Below are 16,625 nucleotides of genomic sequence, written 5' to 3' on the forward strand. Positions count from 1 at the left end.
ACAATGGCAAGTAATTTAGTTTCTCTCCCATCGAAACCGACCTTTGCCACTAGTATTACCATTAGCACCTGTCATTGTCCCTGTAATTACTGCCGTTATCAGTGAATCATACTTTCTACTTGCGTGTCAAGTTAATATTGCCCTGCCATTGCTTAATTAATTCTATGGCATTGCCAGCTAAACATTTGAATTGCAGATATATCATGATTTGTGAAATAAGGGTGGAACTATGTAGAGTCGAACAGTAGGGCTGGGCGATACCTAGTTTTCAGCATCATGATATATCACCAGCTAAACATCACAATAGACTTGTATATCACAATGTCTGAAATAAGGATGGAGTTATGTAGAGGCATTGGCTGGCCTCACGGTTTCCCCCACATTGTGATTTTTGCATAGCGTATGCGCACACACACACACACACCATGATTCACAATATATTGCCAGGTCAAAAATTATGAAACCAGTATCACAATATGGATTTCAAACCAGTTTTGGATGATATGTTGATATATCGCCCAGCCCTAGTGGAGACACGGCAATAGCAAAGCCTGGATAGCTCAGCTGGTGCTGGTAACGCCAAGGTTGCAGGTTCGATCCCTGTGCAGCACAGCTGCATTGCAGCGGGTTGAACTAGATGATCCTCAGGGTCCTTTACAATTCTATAATTCTATGATTCTATGGCAGTGGCGTTGCTGGTGCTTACTGCAAGGGAGAGAGGCAATGGAACTGCAAGGGGGAGCTGCACAGGCACACCGCCAGTGGAAATGGCTCTGCCAGTACACCCACATGGTCACAAACTTGCTACCAGCTCATCGCTCTTCCTCCTCGAAAGCAGCAAGAAGCTTCTAGGGCTGCCTCGCTGCATCTCTGCCTTAATGGATGAGCTGCCCCCGTAAGGTGGCATATAAACGTAAAGAATGGAAGAAAGTACGTGATTGCAACATACCAAGAAGCAATATACACGCCAAGATACTGTGCTTTTAATATATTTGGGATGGGAAGTTCAGGGGATTCCATCTGCAGGTTACAGACAAGGTGTTACATATTTTACCCACTTCCTGGCATTAATCAGACACCTGAATAATGGATTCATATACTCCCCAAGTGAAAGCATCTCTTAATCTAATGTTCTTTCCCCTTGCTTCCAACAACTGCATCGAATTTCACGTTTGTGAACTTGTTCAAAGCCACCAAGGCATGCTCGGGTAAGATTCTGCAAAGAAAATAGAAGCATCAAGTTACAACCGTCACAGAAGCTCAGAATTCTTTTAGATACAGGTACTTGACTTTGGGTTGCCTGCTTTCTGTTGATATTGTTTTGACCACAAGGCATGTTTTTAACCCAAATAACAACTCGGAAATTCATTGCTCCTTTCCTACGTGCACCCCACATACCTTTCCAGCAGCAGGCGGAATTTCACAAACGAAGGAACGAAAATCATGTTTTGATTGCAAAGAATTCCATTGATGAGTTTCTTCGCAACTACGTCAGGCTCCAGAATAGGCGACAACCTGCAGTTAAAGGAAAACACTCACTAAAATGTTGCCAGAAACATGGACACAGGACAGTTTGAGATTAGCTATGGCAATATCATTATAATAATTGCCAGAATGTTTCTTAAATGTTGTTAACTCTCTGCAATCCCTCCAAGGGTCTAATGGTTTCCTTTCTTGCTAGCCTATGAAATTAATTCCATGATGTCAGGGACCGACAGGACTCTGAAGTGATGGGGCAGAGGCAGGGGACCAGGAATGTGATCCTGGAGAAGGAACCAGTGATTTATGTCTGAGACAGAGGAAGTCATGCAACATGTGGTGGTGGAAGAATAAGAAGCTGTTCAGCCAACAGATATGTCAGTAGACTATGGTTACCAGATTTTTTTTCCAATGAATCCAGGGACTATTATACATGTTTTTCTTGAACAGGAGTAGCTGTTTCAAAAGAGGATTTATTTTTTAAAAAGGGAAAGAGCCTTCTCATAACTTACCTTGATCTTGGATTTTTAATAAAGCCAGTGTTAATAAACACTGGACAAAGGCATGAAGTTTTTATCCCATCCTTTCCCAAAGCAGACAGTTCTTGAGTCAGACTTTTGTGAAACCCAACAGCAGCAAACTTGCTTGAGCTAAGGGAAAGAGGAGATTTGGGAGATCTTTGAAAACATTTCTTAGCTATTATTATTATTAATTTATTAATCACCGTCTATACAACCATTTCAAGATGTTGTACAATAAAAGCAGAAAAAAACAGTTAATAGCACACACAAAACAGCGGATACATTTAATACAACTTCTAAAAAAATGACACTCATAGCAAAGACCTATTTGTCCACCTGAGAAAGTCCTGAAAATACGTTTTGACAAGAAACTCCACTGTATTCAGTGTGGCTGACTTCTGAGTAGGGATTTGGATCAGTGTTCTGTACCATTCAGAAGAAAAATGTATCCAGCTGTGGGCACCTAGAATCAAAGATTTTTAAGGGACCCCAAATGTCATCTAGTCCAGCCCCCCTGCAATGCAGGAATATCTTAATGCCTGTGACATCTCAACAGGAATACTATTCCACAGAACAGAGGCAGTCACACTAAAAGCCCTGCTACTGTAGAGATCTTTGGAACTTGCCGGAGAATGAGGAGATTTCACCCCCCCCATATCCAAGAATCTCCTGACGAGTCTGCTGATTCTCCAGAGAGGAGGAGCAGTGTTCTGCTTTCTACTTATTCAGCTCCAGCACCAAATCAGTCAGTCAGTCAGTGTGTCGGGGAGAGAGAGAGAGACTGAGTGTTAGAGATCGTGTGTAGAGATAAGGTTGCTGCTAAGAGCAGCTGCAGACACTCAGTGCAGCATTCATTTATGCTTAGACCTATTTAGCTCTGTATATAATTTTGTATCATAGTTGTAGTTATAGAATAAAAGCAGATATTCTACAGAGCTGCTCTCCGAGTGGTTTATACTCTGCAAGACTCTGCTATACTCTGCTGTGCGACGACTGTATTGTGGAAGTGAATCCGGTGCTCACATCTCTAAGCTGTGAGTCCACAGCACTTTGACCTGTTCCTGTGAAGAAGGTGGTCTCTGGAAGTGCTACCCAGCTCGCCTAGCCCAGTCGGGGTTGAAGTGCATGAGTCCAGTTGGTGACACTGGCTCAAGGGCAATGCTGACATCGATTGGGTGTGTAAGGGATAAGGCAGTCTCTCAGGTAACCCGGTCTTGAGCTGTAAAGGACCTTATCTATTTGTACTAACACCATGAACTAGACCCCGTAGCAGATTGATATACATTACCCAATGTATGTGCAACATGCAAGCTTTCAAAATATAGCCGCTATCAATGAATTGCTAAGACAGATAATACTAGAGAATTAGTAACAAACTTACAGAAAACAAATCACTTATAATTGACCAACTTCACAACTCTTAAACTGATTTCCGTGGGTTTACCCTGAATATGCCTTTGTTTGATATCACCCACAAAGAAAGACATAGTGATAACAGCAAGAACCTTTATTGAACTACAGAACTAGACAACAGGGGCAAAGCAACTGCTTATATACATTTCTGAAGGCCTGGGCCACTCCCACTCCCAACGTGATTGGCAGTCTAAACTTCCAAGCTGCGAATCATAAGTCAGAGTTTAAGGGCCAATGGCAGAGGCCCAAATCCTGAAATGTCCTGTAATTGGATATCATGTATCCAATCAGAACACAGGGACTGAGAATCCTTAGTCCAGACTCAAGCTCAGGCAAACACAGACCACTGAAGACATAACAATTTTGTTCTAGACTAATCGGAGCATTCTTTGGTATGAACAGAAATGTTTCTATTACACTCACCAATAAGACACCAGAAAAGGGACCGTCAGGTGCCCACCAGCTGATGCAACAGTGACAATATGGCCATGGTTCTTTGCCATCATTGCTGGCAGGAATGCTTTTGTTGTCTTGAAGTTTGAAAAGAAAGGGGCAGACATTGTTAGATTCCCACATATCTAGTATTTCCTTTTGTTATATTACTGTTTGTTTATATGCTGCTTATTGGCCTAAAGAGCATATTATCGTAAGTGAAATATTCAATAAAAATGTAACAGAAATCAAATATTTCAATGCCCCACAAATACCCCGTAATCACGCTGGATGCAAGTTCATGAACCACATTCACACTTTACCTAGAGTTCCATGTCTAGCTTGGAAGATGAGTTCACTCACTCCGTCCACAAACAAACCTGTCCAGGTTTACTCCCACATCCCATCAGCTGCCCCAGTTTCTAAGCTAGGAGCAAGCTCATCCACAACCATTTGCCCATGGTGAGTTTCTGCACCCTTGTCACACCCTGATGGAGTGCCTCAAACAGAACTTCCCCATTGGGGCTGACCAGCATCAGATGCTATGGATCTGACATGGCAAGAAAAGGAAGGAAGCATCTTCATTCACTTTGCTGGAGATGCTCTATGACATTAACCTCAGGGGTGATGAAGACCAAATGGGAGCTACGCTGACCACCCAAGGTCTTTATGGAATCAAAGAACTGTAGAGTTGGAAAAGACCTTCAGATCAAGAGTCTTGTGCTCTACCAGCTGAGCTATCCCAACTGTCTATGAAGAATGAATTTTAAATCCAGGCAATGGCTACTTCCTTGCATGCCCTGCTTGCAAGGAATTTTCTGCCTAGGGTTTTTGGGTGGAGGAGACAGTCATCCCCTCTTAAACAGTTTGCTTTTGAAAATATGTTTGCTTTTGGGAAAAGGGGTGTAGCTTGATGATTTTGACGACCAGCTCAGTGTAGGCCTTCAAATGAATAGATTCCCCCCCTGGAAATCAGCTTAAGTTATGACAAAGTGTGTATCAACCATAATATTTAGCATGTAAATGATATAAGTGCATTGGTCATGCTTTAGTTTGGATTATCAGGTATAACTGTAGCAGTGCATTAGTACTTTTTAATGTATTAGGTTGGCCTCGACCAGAGCCAGGGCTTTTTTGGCCATGGCCTCGATCTGGTGGAGCGCTCTGTCACAAGAGATTAGGGCCCTGCGGGACTTGACATCTTTCCGCAGGGCCTGCAAGACGGAGCTGTTCCACCAGGCCTTTGGCCAAGGCACAGTCTGACCCCCTCCTTTGGTAATCCTCACAGAACTCTAGCCCAATGGTTGCCAATAATTTGATTCTGAACTGATTTTAGAATGTATTTTCATTAATTGACTGTGTGATTTTATGTACACTCTGCTATTTTTACTTGTTGTTAGCCGCTCTGAGCCCGGCTTTGGCTGGGGCGGGCTGGATATAAATAAATTGTTGTTGTTGTTGTTGTTGTTGTTGTTGTTGTTGTTGTTGTTGTTACTAGCAGTGCTTTTTTGGGCGGGGACGCAGGGGTACACATACCCCTAAACATTTTGTGAATCTAAGTTTAGCCTCTTTGAGGGGCAGTATTTCAATATGAGTAGGACAATGGGAGTACCCTTAAACATTTTTTTTAATAGAGAAAAAGCACCGATTAGCAGTACCGTAACAATATTTACCCAGTAATGAGCGAGCACGTTGACCTCAAACATTTTCTGTATTTGCTTGTCCTGGGTGGAAAGGAGATCTGCTGTTGCTACCACACCGGCATTATTCACTAAAATACTGACATCTCCTATGTCTCTTTTCACCTTTAAAATGTGACAAACGGGAAGAGCAGCCGGGATTAGATTTGCAGTCACAGAATCCATAGGCAGGCAATACCTTTAGCATAGGACTAAACAAAATATCACAAAATAGTGAGGAAGCCTTTGAGTACGCCAGAGTTCTTCAGACTGGATATAACATAAAGGGGAGGGGGATGAGAGAAAGGGGGGGGCGCACACACAAAAACAAACAAACAAACGTCGTCACTTTCAGGTCTCACCTTCTCTGCAGCACTGTAGATTTCCTCTCTGACGCTGCAGTCCACAACAGAGGCATGAACTGTGGCTCCCAGATTTCTGCACTCTTCAGCTGTTTCCTCAACGCCATGCTATGCCAAGCAGAAAGGGAGAAACATGGCTCATTTCCTTGCATTCAGTATATAACTGACTGTCTAGCTAGGATCTGGGAGACCAGAATCCAAAGGCCCACTTAGCCCATGAGATGACTTTGGACCAGTCACTGCCTTTCAGGGGCAAAATCATGTACGCCATGGGTACGGCCCAATCGCCTTCTAAATCCGGCCAGGGGACAGTCCGGGAATCGGTGTGTTTTTACCTGAGTAGAATGTGTCCTTTTATTTGAAATGCATCTTTGGGTTATTTGTGGGGCATAGGAATTCATTCATTTCCCCCCCTTCAAAATATAGTCTGACCCCCTCCCACAAAGTATGAGGGGCAGTGGACCAGCCCTCTGCTAAAAAAGTTTGCTGACCCCTGAGGTACGCCATCACAGAGGGAAGGTGGTATATATGGAATACTACATAAGTTAACTAAATACAGCAGGGAAAGGTTTAAAACGGGGCCAAGAAACCTGTGGCCTTCCAGATCAACAACTGCCATCATTCCTTTTTTTTTTTTTAATAATAATTTGTATTAATTTTCCAATTTTAAAACAAAACAACGTAGAAACATCAACAAAATGCAGGCAAACACACAAATATAATTTCTCAACCTCATTTTCATAAGCCTCCTTTCTCGGACTTCCCCATACCTCACCCTTCTTGCATCCTTATTTTAGAGTTTTTCAACAACCCTTTTTGCCAATTAAATTTAAACTTATTATCTTTCTCAATTTCACCTTAAATCATCAAACAATTTCAGCTGTGATTCTGCGTCTTCCTTCCCCTTGACATTTTAGCACTCCTCAATTTTGTAACAGTCCTTAAGATATACTTTATACTTCTTCCAGTCTTCCTCCACCGTCTCTTTCTCTTGGTCACGGATTCTGCCAGTCATTTCTGCCAATCCCATAAAGTCGATCACTTTCGTCTGCCATTCTTCCAGTGTGGGTAGTTCTTGTGTCTTCCAATACTTTGCTAGAAGAATCCTTGCTGCTGTAGTGGCGTACATAAAAAAAGTCTTGTCCTTCCTTGGCACCAATTGGCCGACCATGCCCAAGAGAAATGCCTCTGGTTTCTTATGGAAAGTACATTTAAGTACCTTCTTAATTTCATTATAAATCATTTCCCAAAAGGCTTTAATCTTTGGGCAGGTCCACCAAAGGTGAAAGAAGGTGCCTTCAGTCTCATTGCATTTCCAACATTTATTATTGGGCAGATGATAAATCTTCGCAAGCTTGACTGGGGTCATGTACCACCTGTAAATCATTTTCATAATATTTTCTCTTAGGGCATTACATGCCGTAAATTTAATGCCGGTGGTCCATAACTGTTCCCAGTCAGCAAACATAATGTCATGCCCTATGTCCTGTGCCCATTTAATCATAGCTGACTTGACTGTCTCATCTACTGTATTCCACCTCAGCAGCAGATTATACATTCTTGATAAATTCTTAGTATTGGGTTCTAACAATTCTGTTTCTAGTTTCGATTTCTCCACCTGGAAGCCAATTTTCCTGTCTTGTTTAAAGGTCTCCATTATTTGGTAATAATGGAGCCAATCTCGTACCTTGGACTTTATTTTCTCAAAACTCTGTAATTTGAAATTGCCACTTTCTTGTTCTAAAATTTCAAAATATTTTGGCCATTTGGATTCCATATTAAGTTTCTTCACCTCCTTAGCCTCCATTGGTGATAACCACCTAGGAGTTTTGTTTTCCAGCAAATCCTTATATCAAATCCAAACATTGTATAATGCTTTCCTAACAATATGGTTTTTGAAACCCTTGTGAACTTTAACCTTGTCATACCATATATATGCATGCCAACCAAACCTAGTGTCAAATCCTTCCAAATCCAAATGTCTGCATTCTCAAGAAGTAGCCAATCTTTCAACCAGCAGAAAGCTGCCGATTCATAGTACAGTCTTAAGTCCGGCAGGGCAAACCCCCCTCTTTCTTTTGCATCAGTAAGTATCTTAAATTTTATTCTGGGCTTTTTGCCCTGCCAGACAAATTTAGATATATCTTTCTGCCACTTCTTGAAACAGTCTAATTTATCCACAATTTGTAATGTCTGAAACAAAAATAACATTCTAGGCAATACATTCATTTTAATCACTGCAATTCGGCCTAACAAGGAAAGCTTCAAGTTCGACCATATTTCTAGATCTTTCTTTACCTCTGTCCAACATTTGTCATAATTGTCTTTAAATAAATTCACATTTTTAGATGTCATATTAATCCCCAAATATTTTACTGCCATCATTCCTGGCCATTGGCCAAGCTATCTGGGGATGATAGGAACTGGAGTCCAACGGCATCTGTGAGGGGCACAGGTTCCTCACCTCTGGTTTATTAAGAGCAGGGTCTTAGCCCAAGAACCTATCCAAATACGCAACCTCAGAATACACCACATAGCAAAGAGAAGAGCATATTCAGAGTGCTTTCCCTTTAGTATCAAGTGACCACACTTCATCCATTCACATCTGAGCTTAGAGGTCTCCCACATTGCCACTAGCCGTAGAGTACAAAAATCACACCTGGCTCCTTCCATCTTGTGCATATTATTATTATTAGAGTAGTACCTCGGGTTAAGTACGTAATTCGTTCCAGAGGTCCGTACTTAACCTGAAACTGTTCTTAACCTGAAGCACCACTTTAGCTAATGGGGCCTCCTGCTGCCGCCGCACCGCCGGAGCACGATTTCTGTTCTCAACCTGAAGCAAAGTTCTTAACCTGAAGCACTATTTCTGGGTTAGCGGAGTATGTAACCTGAAGTGTATGTAGCCTGAGGTACTACTGTATTATTATTATTATTACAGTGGTGCCCCGCAAGACGAATGCCTCGCAAGACGAAAAACTCGCTAGACGAAAGGGTTTTCCGTTTTTCGAGGTGCTTCGCAAGACGAATTTCCCTATGGGCTTGCTTCGCAAGACAAAAACGTCTTGCGGGTTTGCTTCCTTTTTCTTAAAGCCGTTAATACACGGGGAATCCGCGCTCCGCAAGAAGAAAAAACCGCAAGGCGAAGCAACTCGCGGAACGAATTAATTTCATCTTGTGAGGCACCACTGTATTATTATTATTATTATTATTAAATTTGTATACTGCCCTACATCAAAGGTCCACTTAGACCTATGGCAGGGGCTGGTATACTGGCCCTGTCTCTGTCCTCCAGGCGGGGATAGCTTGACCACTCCGATAAAACCCAGGAATTGATCACTCAGTTTTCGGATTAGGGTTTTGGCTAATGCACATAGAAATAGGCTCCATTTGGATGGGCCATCCCCACATGGATGGCAGAGATAGGCCCAGCCTCTTGCCAGGCACCTGGGTCTGTCAAGCCTCCATTTTAGTTTCCCACATGCCTCACTCATGCCTAACTAGACCAGCCTGGGGCAAGCGTGTAGCTTTATTTTATCTTTTTACTTGTAGTGTTTATATCCTATCTGTCATTTGCAACAGGAGAAAAAGAAAACAAAAACCCAGCTACACAACTCTGATTATCTGCCAATTCGCTCCCCCTCTCACTCTATTCAAAACATGTCTGATAATTGAGAAGGGGGTAGTATTCAAATATTTCACCTTCAAACCTTTTTACTAATGAGAACGAGGGCTTTGTTGCCAGCACTGCATCCGCAGAGTCAGAGTCTTTATAGTGAACATAAATCCAAACCATTTTAAGACATAAAAGAAAAAGTGGCTCAACTCCCAAATTGCCTTTTTAAATCATCTATTTCCCACAGTGCTTCTTGTTAAAGAAAGGGAGGTGTCTGATGCATGGTTGACCTACGAAGAAATATCTCAGGACCACAATACGGCAAGGACCACCTTTTTCCATATGAATCTATCCTGAGGCCCTTCTTCATGTGCCTCCTCCTCGAGAGGTCCGGAGGGTGGCAACATGAGAACGGGGCCTTCTCTGCAGTGGCTCCCCGTCTGTGGAATGCTCTCCCCAGGGAAGTTCACCTGGTGCCTTCTGGTGATCCTCTCATATTCAAGAATCGGTTTGAGGAGGGCCCTTAAGATTTTTGCGTCATATTGCCAAACAAATTTACTTACTATTAACCATTCCAAATCTAAAGTCCTAATTTTTTCCAGGAGTCGTAAACTGTATAGGTGGGAACTCGAGGGGAAGCCAATTGAACAAGTCTACAAATTTCAATATCTAGGAATTTACTTCCAGTATAATATGGGATGGAAAGCGCATATCACATACTTACAAAATAAGGTTAAAGCCCTTATCTATGCTCTGTTACGCTTCTTCTTTACTGAGGGGGCTATGCATGTTCCATCCGCCTTAAAAGTTTATAGTGCAAAAGTGGTTGCAACTATGGCCTATGCGGTCCCTTTATGGGGCGCCTTTGTAAACCTCATGCCTCTGGTGACATTGCAAAATCTTTTTCTCAGACGCCTTTTGAAACTACCCTCCTGTGTAAGCAACTCTGCTATTTGCTTAGAACTTAAGACCCCCTCCTTAGAGATTCTGATGTGGAGACATGCCTTTAATTATTGGCTGTCCCTTTGGCATAAATTGCCAAATTACCATCTTATTCAGTGCCTTTGGAGAGATGAATTCACCAGCCCATGGGCAACAAAAATCCATTCCAAACTGTTGTCTTATGGAATCTCTCCTTCCGATATACTAAATTTAGATCTAATTACAGCTAAAAAGGTCATCAAACAAAGATTGGAGGAGGTTGATTTGCAACAAAATCTTACTACAGGTGGAGGTACATGTTCCCCGATAAATCAGAGCATTACATCTATGTCCCAGATACCTCGATATCTGTCTACCTTATCGGTAGCGTCGCATAGATTCGCATTTGTTAGAGCCAGATTTAATGTGTTCCCCTCAAATGTGCTGAGCAATAGATTTTCTAGCGGTAAAACCTCTGTTTTATGCACATGTGACAACAAACCAATAGAATCCCTTTATCATATCTTGTTTAATTGCCCTTTATACATTGTTCCCCGATCAAGGATTCTGAGTTCAATCATTCTGGAAATTGTTGCTAAACCACCTGAATTACATCTAGCTTATCTACTCCAGGACATTGACTCTTATAGAACATTACAGGTTGCCAGATTCCTGATTTCAGTTCTTTCATATAAAAGACTTCATGGAATGCTGCATGACTATTAAAAATCTAGTAAACTCTATGCACCATCTTTATCCTCAAGGTCATAATACGGTACATCTAGAGATTGTAAGTAAGTAATGTGAAGGAGATTATGCGTTGAAATATTTTAGTTGATATTTTAGAATGTAAAATGCTATTTTATTTATTGATTTGTTTTACCTTGTGGGCTTATAGCCGAATAAAGTATTATCTATCTATCTATCACCTGGTGCCCTCACTATACACCTTTAGGCACCAGGCAAAAACATTCCTTTTTAACCAGAGCTTTGGTTGATCTGACTGACATCCTATGCCCTTTTAAAATGTGGCTCTTTTTTGGATGTGTGTGTGTGTGTGTGTGTGTTATTGGGTTGTTGTTTTTATTCTGATTATACATATTGTGGTTTTTATGTTGATCTTTTCTGTGAACTGCCCTGAGACCTCTGGGTCTAGGGAGGTATGTAAATTCAATAAATAACAAAACAACAACAACAATAATCTGCCCAATGTTGCAAAAGAGTATTGAGAGCTGCCATTGTAGATTTTACTCCATCTTCCCACACAGAGATCAGAAGCTACCATTATAAGCAAACACGGAGTGCAGCCCTAGGCATATTTGCGTGCCGAGGACCCATGGCTGCCTCGTTCCTGGAAGGATAAATAACTAGACAGTACAAATTATTCTAGTTTTATGGGATTAAATAGGGCCACAACTTTGTTGGCTACAGGTGTGTAGGTTTTGGCCATAGGCATTGAGGTAAGTCACTGCAAATATCACTCCAGCCCATCAGCTGGAAGTATCTCCAAGGGTGAAGCCAACCTATGACCCATGTCAAATCAGGGCATCCCCCAAGTGGTTGCCTTTGGAGGAGTGGAAAGGCCCTAGCCCCCATCTGGGCGTCAGACAGGAGCCATCCCTTCCGGATCCTTTTAACAGGATACCCTTACCTGTCAAAAGGGTGGCAGGGAACGATCCAGCCTGCCATACGCCAATCCTGGGAGCATCCCCATGGCCTGCGCGCAAATCCGCCTGCCGCAGAAGGGCAAACGGACTTAATGAAGGAGCACAGTACATCCCACTGAAGTCAATGGAGTTTCTTTCCAGGAAAACATGAGTAGGACTGACTGCAAATGATTCTCAGAACCCAGGAAGCCTGCTAACCATTATTTCTACACACACCAGCATTTACCATTCCCATTCGTTATAGGGTTTCAAAGGGGGAGCTCTTTTGTACCTTGTTTAGATCCCAGAGCACCAGTTTGCTCTGCCGTTTGGCGAATTCATAGGCGGTGAGTCTTCCGATGCCGTGTCCCGCTCCAGTGATAAGCACAATCTCACCACTGACAGATTTTCTTTTCGCAGGAATAAAAAGTTTCACACAAGCTTCCAGGTACGAATAGATTATAATGCCTACGAGCCGCAGGAGTTCCAGTATGAGATTCATTTTAATTCCTCCTCCTCGTCTGTGACTTAGCTGACAGCTGGGAGGACTTTGTAATACAACAGGCTATTCATTTACTAAGAGTGTGTGTGTGTGTGTGTGTGTGTGTGTGTGAAATGGTGATGAACAAGGGGGGGGGACCCACACCCAGTTGCTTAGAAGGATGCAATTTCTATATTAGCAATTAACCTGCGTGATTATATATTGCACACTATTGTAAGCAAACCTGTTCATAAAAGTAGATTGCAGATGGTGACAGATCTTAGTTGTTTGTGGGCTTTATATTTAGTTGTGTAATAATAATAAAAAAATTTATTTATACCCCGCCCTCCCCAGCCAAGACCGGGCTCAGGGCGGCTAACACCAGGGATAAAAACAATTGATTAAAATACAACTTAAAAACAAGATTAAAATACAACATTAAAATGCAGCCTCATTTCAGTAGAAACTCAATTCCTTCCTATCTCATTTGTCCTCCAGGGAGCTCAAGGCACCGTACATGGTTCTCCCTTTCCTCAGTTTCCTCTCACAACAACACTGTGAAGTAGGCTAGGCTGAGAAATAGTGACTGACTTTGAACCTTGGTGTACAGAGGCAGAAATCCTCTTTATATTTGTCTCACTTTCACTCACTTGTGTTCACCATGCCACTGTTGTTGGTTTTTTTTATATATATAAAAAACCTTTTTAACAATGTCATCTCAAAGGTTGCAGAAGTATTTGCAGTTCTGCAGCACTTTTCAACATACAAATTACTTTGAAAATTATGTAATGCATTGGACTTTTTTTTACACCCTTACCACATGACTTAATGTAAACTGAGATCAGCAGTTATGTATGTGTGCCGCTTCCTTGAAGGTTACTGAAGAAACAAAGTAGTGTGGCAGTGGCTCAGGGCAGTGGCTCAGCTTACAGAGAAGCTCAAAGGGCCAAAGGAAAGCACATGAAAGTGTTTCTTTGTCCTCCAGGGAGCTCAAGGCACCATACATGGTTCTCCCCCTGGGGTAGTCGCTACCTTTTAACCTACCTTACAGGGTTGTTGTGAAGATGAAATGGGTGGAGGAACAATCTTGTAGGAATAATGTGTGTGTGTGTGTATATGTATATATGTATATGTATGTGTATATATATATATATATATATATATATATATAGCTAGAGGACTCTCTCCCGCATTAAGGCTCTCTGACCTGCTGCAGTTTTGGGAGTGTAGCAGGACCCCCCAATCATTCAGTTTGTACAAACTTCACACACACTCACACACTACAAACACTATGCTTCTGTTATAAATTCATAGAAAATCAATCATATATCGGATTTGCACTGTTCCACTTTTATTTTACTCCATGAAGGAAGGTCTACAAAATGGGGAAGGTTTGATACAGGGCAGCCATAATCCCTTGAGCATACCAGCACATCCACAGGAGCCCTGCCCAGTTGCTATGCCAACCCTGATGGTCCTAGACAGAAGACCATCAAGATCACAAAGAACTTGCATATGGGAGTGGATTCAGCACAGACTGGAACAAAGAACAATAATAAGCTCTTCCCTCTGGGGGCAGGAAACTGCAAATTCCCCTCTGTCACCTGGAAAGTACTCATGGGGAGGGGGAAAGGGGGAACCAGCCAGGTGACAGGACACTCAGGTTACCACCACAACTCCTCCCTCAACCCCTCCTTTCTGTGATGTATGTATGATGTTTCTGGGGGTGGTCTTGATCTGCAGGGTGGCAATTTCAAAAGTCTTTATAAGACCTTGCACACTATTCTTCTGGGTCTTTTCTCTCTCCTGCAAGTGAGGGGAGCACCCTGTTGCAACAGTTCAATAAAGGCCAAGCCCACAAGCTGCTGTTTTGCTCCAAGTTATCCTGGTTGGTGTCTTTGTTTTTGTCCAAGGGAGCCCTCGGATTTTCCCGTTAACAGGAGCAGCCTGTTGCACAGTGGAGCAACTCAATTTGAGAAAGGACCTTTAAAAATGAAGGCTGGGAGACAGAATCAAGCTGTTTAAAATGCTCTCTGCAGGCCCAGTGACAGACAAGAGAGCTAGGGTTACCCCCCTGGAGATGCTGCATCCCATCAGGGTTGAGGGATCAGGAGGGAGTGGAGAGTTAAAAGACAGAACCTGACAGATCAGCTGTCAGAAAGTGGGTTGGAGAGGGTTTGGGTAGGGCTTGGCTAAGGGATGAGCTGGGTGGTTAGGATAATTTCCCTCAAGGGTAGGAAAAGATCCTAGAAAGCATCTGGAAATGTTTTACTGGCTTAGCAGAACAAATAGCCAGTTGATTAGAAGCAGGTTTAAAGTGAAAGCCTTAAGTAAAAGTCTCGATTCTAGCATGATAGAATCATAGAGTTGGAAGGAATCCTGAGAATCATCTAGTCCAGCCCCTTGAAATGCAGGAATCAGTGCAGGGAACAACCAAGTGTTAAAGCACCCTAACCCCAGTCATGTTACTATGCTCCTATCCCTTCTCCTGGTCCCAGCACCACCCTCCCAGGCATGCTTGGTAGAGATGTAGGACAGGGCCTTCTTGGTGGCTGCTCCTAGTTCAGAACTCCCTCCCTAGACTTTCTTGTTCCAACAGGCTTTTGAGAACTAACTGGTTTTAAGGAAAGGGTTGGCGCTATGCTGTTTTTATGGTAATTAATGGGCAAGATTTTTGCAGTGGCGTAGCGTGGGTTGTGTTGTGAATAAAAATATGCCCTTTTCCCTTATGGGGTATCCAAGAGCCCATATAGAGTCCTTACATAGGTTCCCTATTGGTAGGAGAAAATAACAGAGGCCAACCAGAGAATATTGAGAAGCAAAGCAGCTTGTAAGCATGATCTTTATTGATAAGTTGCAACAGGGTGCTCCCCTCACACGCAGGAGAGGAAGAGGACCCACAAAAATGCTGTGCAAGGGCTTATAAAGACTTTTGAAATTCCCATCCTCTAGATCAAGACCACCCCCAGAAACATTATGCATACATCACAGAAGGGGTGTAACCTAAGACCACCCCTCAGATACATCCCACCTACATCACAGAAATTTAAATGTTGTTTTTCTCTTGTCCTTGTTTATCTCCTGTCTGGCAGGTTACTTGATTGGATTGCCTGGGGAGCCTGGCCATTCTTTTGTAGTGGTAAAATACTTATTTCCTGGGCCAGGTCACAGGCTCACACCTTTATTCAAACACAGATTAAGACAGGATTCGTGAAGGAAGAGACAATGGGGAGGCTTTTCCATTTTGACCGTGCAGAGAAACATTTGCTCAGTTTAGGAATCAAAATGGTTCCAGGTTGGCTTTCCTGTGCTGATCTATGTACGTGTGGTTATGAACGTTGCCATATATCTAAGACCATAAAATTCCTATCACAGTTGTCAGCACCCGGGGCAAGGCAAGTAATTTGCGCCCCCTAACCCGTGGATTTGTGCCCCCTAACCCGTGGATTTGTGCCCCTTAACCCGTGGATTTGCCCTAACCCCAGATGTTGCGCCCGGTGCGGCCGGCCCCCCCCTGCACCCCCCACGCTACGCCACTGGATTTTTGAATGCACTTTATATAATTCCTGCATCGCAGGGGGTTGGACTAGATGACCCTGGGTACCCTTCCAACAGGTGGCGCTGTGGGTTAAAGCCTCAGCGCCTAGGGCTTGCCGATCGAAAGGTCGGCGGTTCGAATCCCTGCGGCGGGGTGCGCTCCCGCTGCTCGGTCCCAGCGCCTGCCAACCTAGCAGTTCGAAAGCACCTCCGGGTGCAAGTAGATAAATAGGGACCGCTTACCAGCGGGAAGGTAAACGGCGTTTCCGTGTGCAGCTCTGGCTCGCCAGATGCAGCTTTGTCACGCTGGCCACGTGACCCGGAAGTGTCTCCGGACAGCGCTGGCCCCTGGCCTCTTGAGTGAGATGGGCGCACAACCCCAGAGTCTGTCAAGACTGGCCCGTACGGGCAGGGGTACCTTTACCTTTTACCCTTCCAACAATGCTATGATTCTAATGTTCCTCATTGGTCAGCACGGACACCTTTGCTTGTAACTCTACCACTGCCTATCTCTGTGGTGTCAGTTCTCTGTGAACTG

At 43.2% G+C, this 16,625-nt stretch overlaps 1 protein-coding gene across 1 annotated transcript; it reads right to left on the minus strand.

Moving 5' to 3' along the window:
• Positions 1-961: 961 nt before the first annotated feature.
• Positions 962-12,615, minus strand: LOC307224403 (estradiol 17-beta-dehydrogenase 11-like). The gene is made up of 7 exons (XM_079991270.1): positions 12,362-12,615; positions 5,887-5,994; positions 5,519-5,650; positions 3,837-3,943; positions 1,992-2,129; positions 1,399-1,515; positions 962-1,216 (listed from the first exon to the last, which is right to left on the minus strand). Exons 1-7 carry the CDS (start codon positions 12,569-12,571, stop codon positions 1,126-1,128), a joined length of 903 nt encoding a protein of 300 aa, XP_079847396.1. The 5' UTR covers positions 12,572-12,615; the 3' UTR covers positions 962-1,125.
• Positions 12,616-16,625: the final 4,010 nt, after the last annotated feature.

Source organism: Podarcis cretensis, assembly GCF_951804945.1.
Source record: "Podarcis cretensis genome assembly, chromosome: 9".
NCBI classification, from domain to species: domain Eukaryota; kingdom Metazoa; phylum Chordata; class Lepidosauria; order Squamata; family Lacertidae; genus Podarcis; species Podarcis cretensis.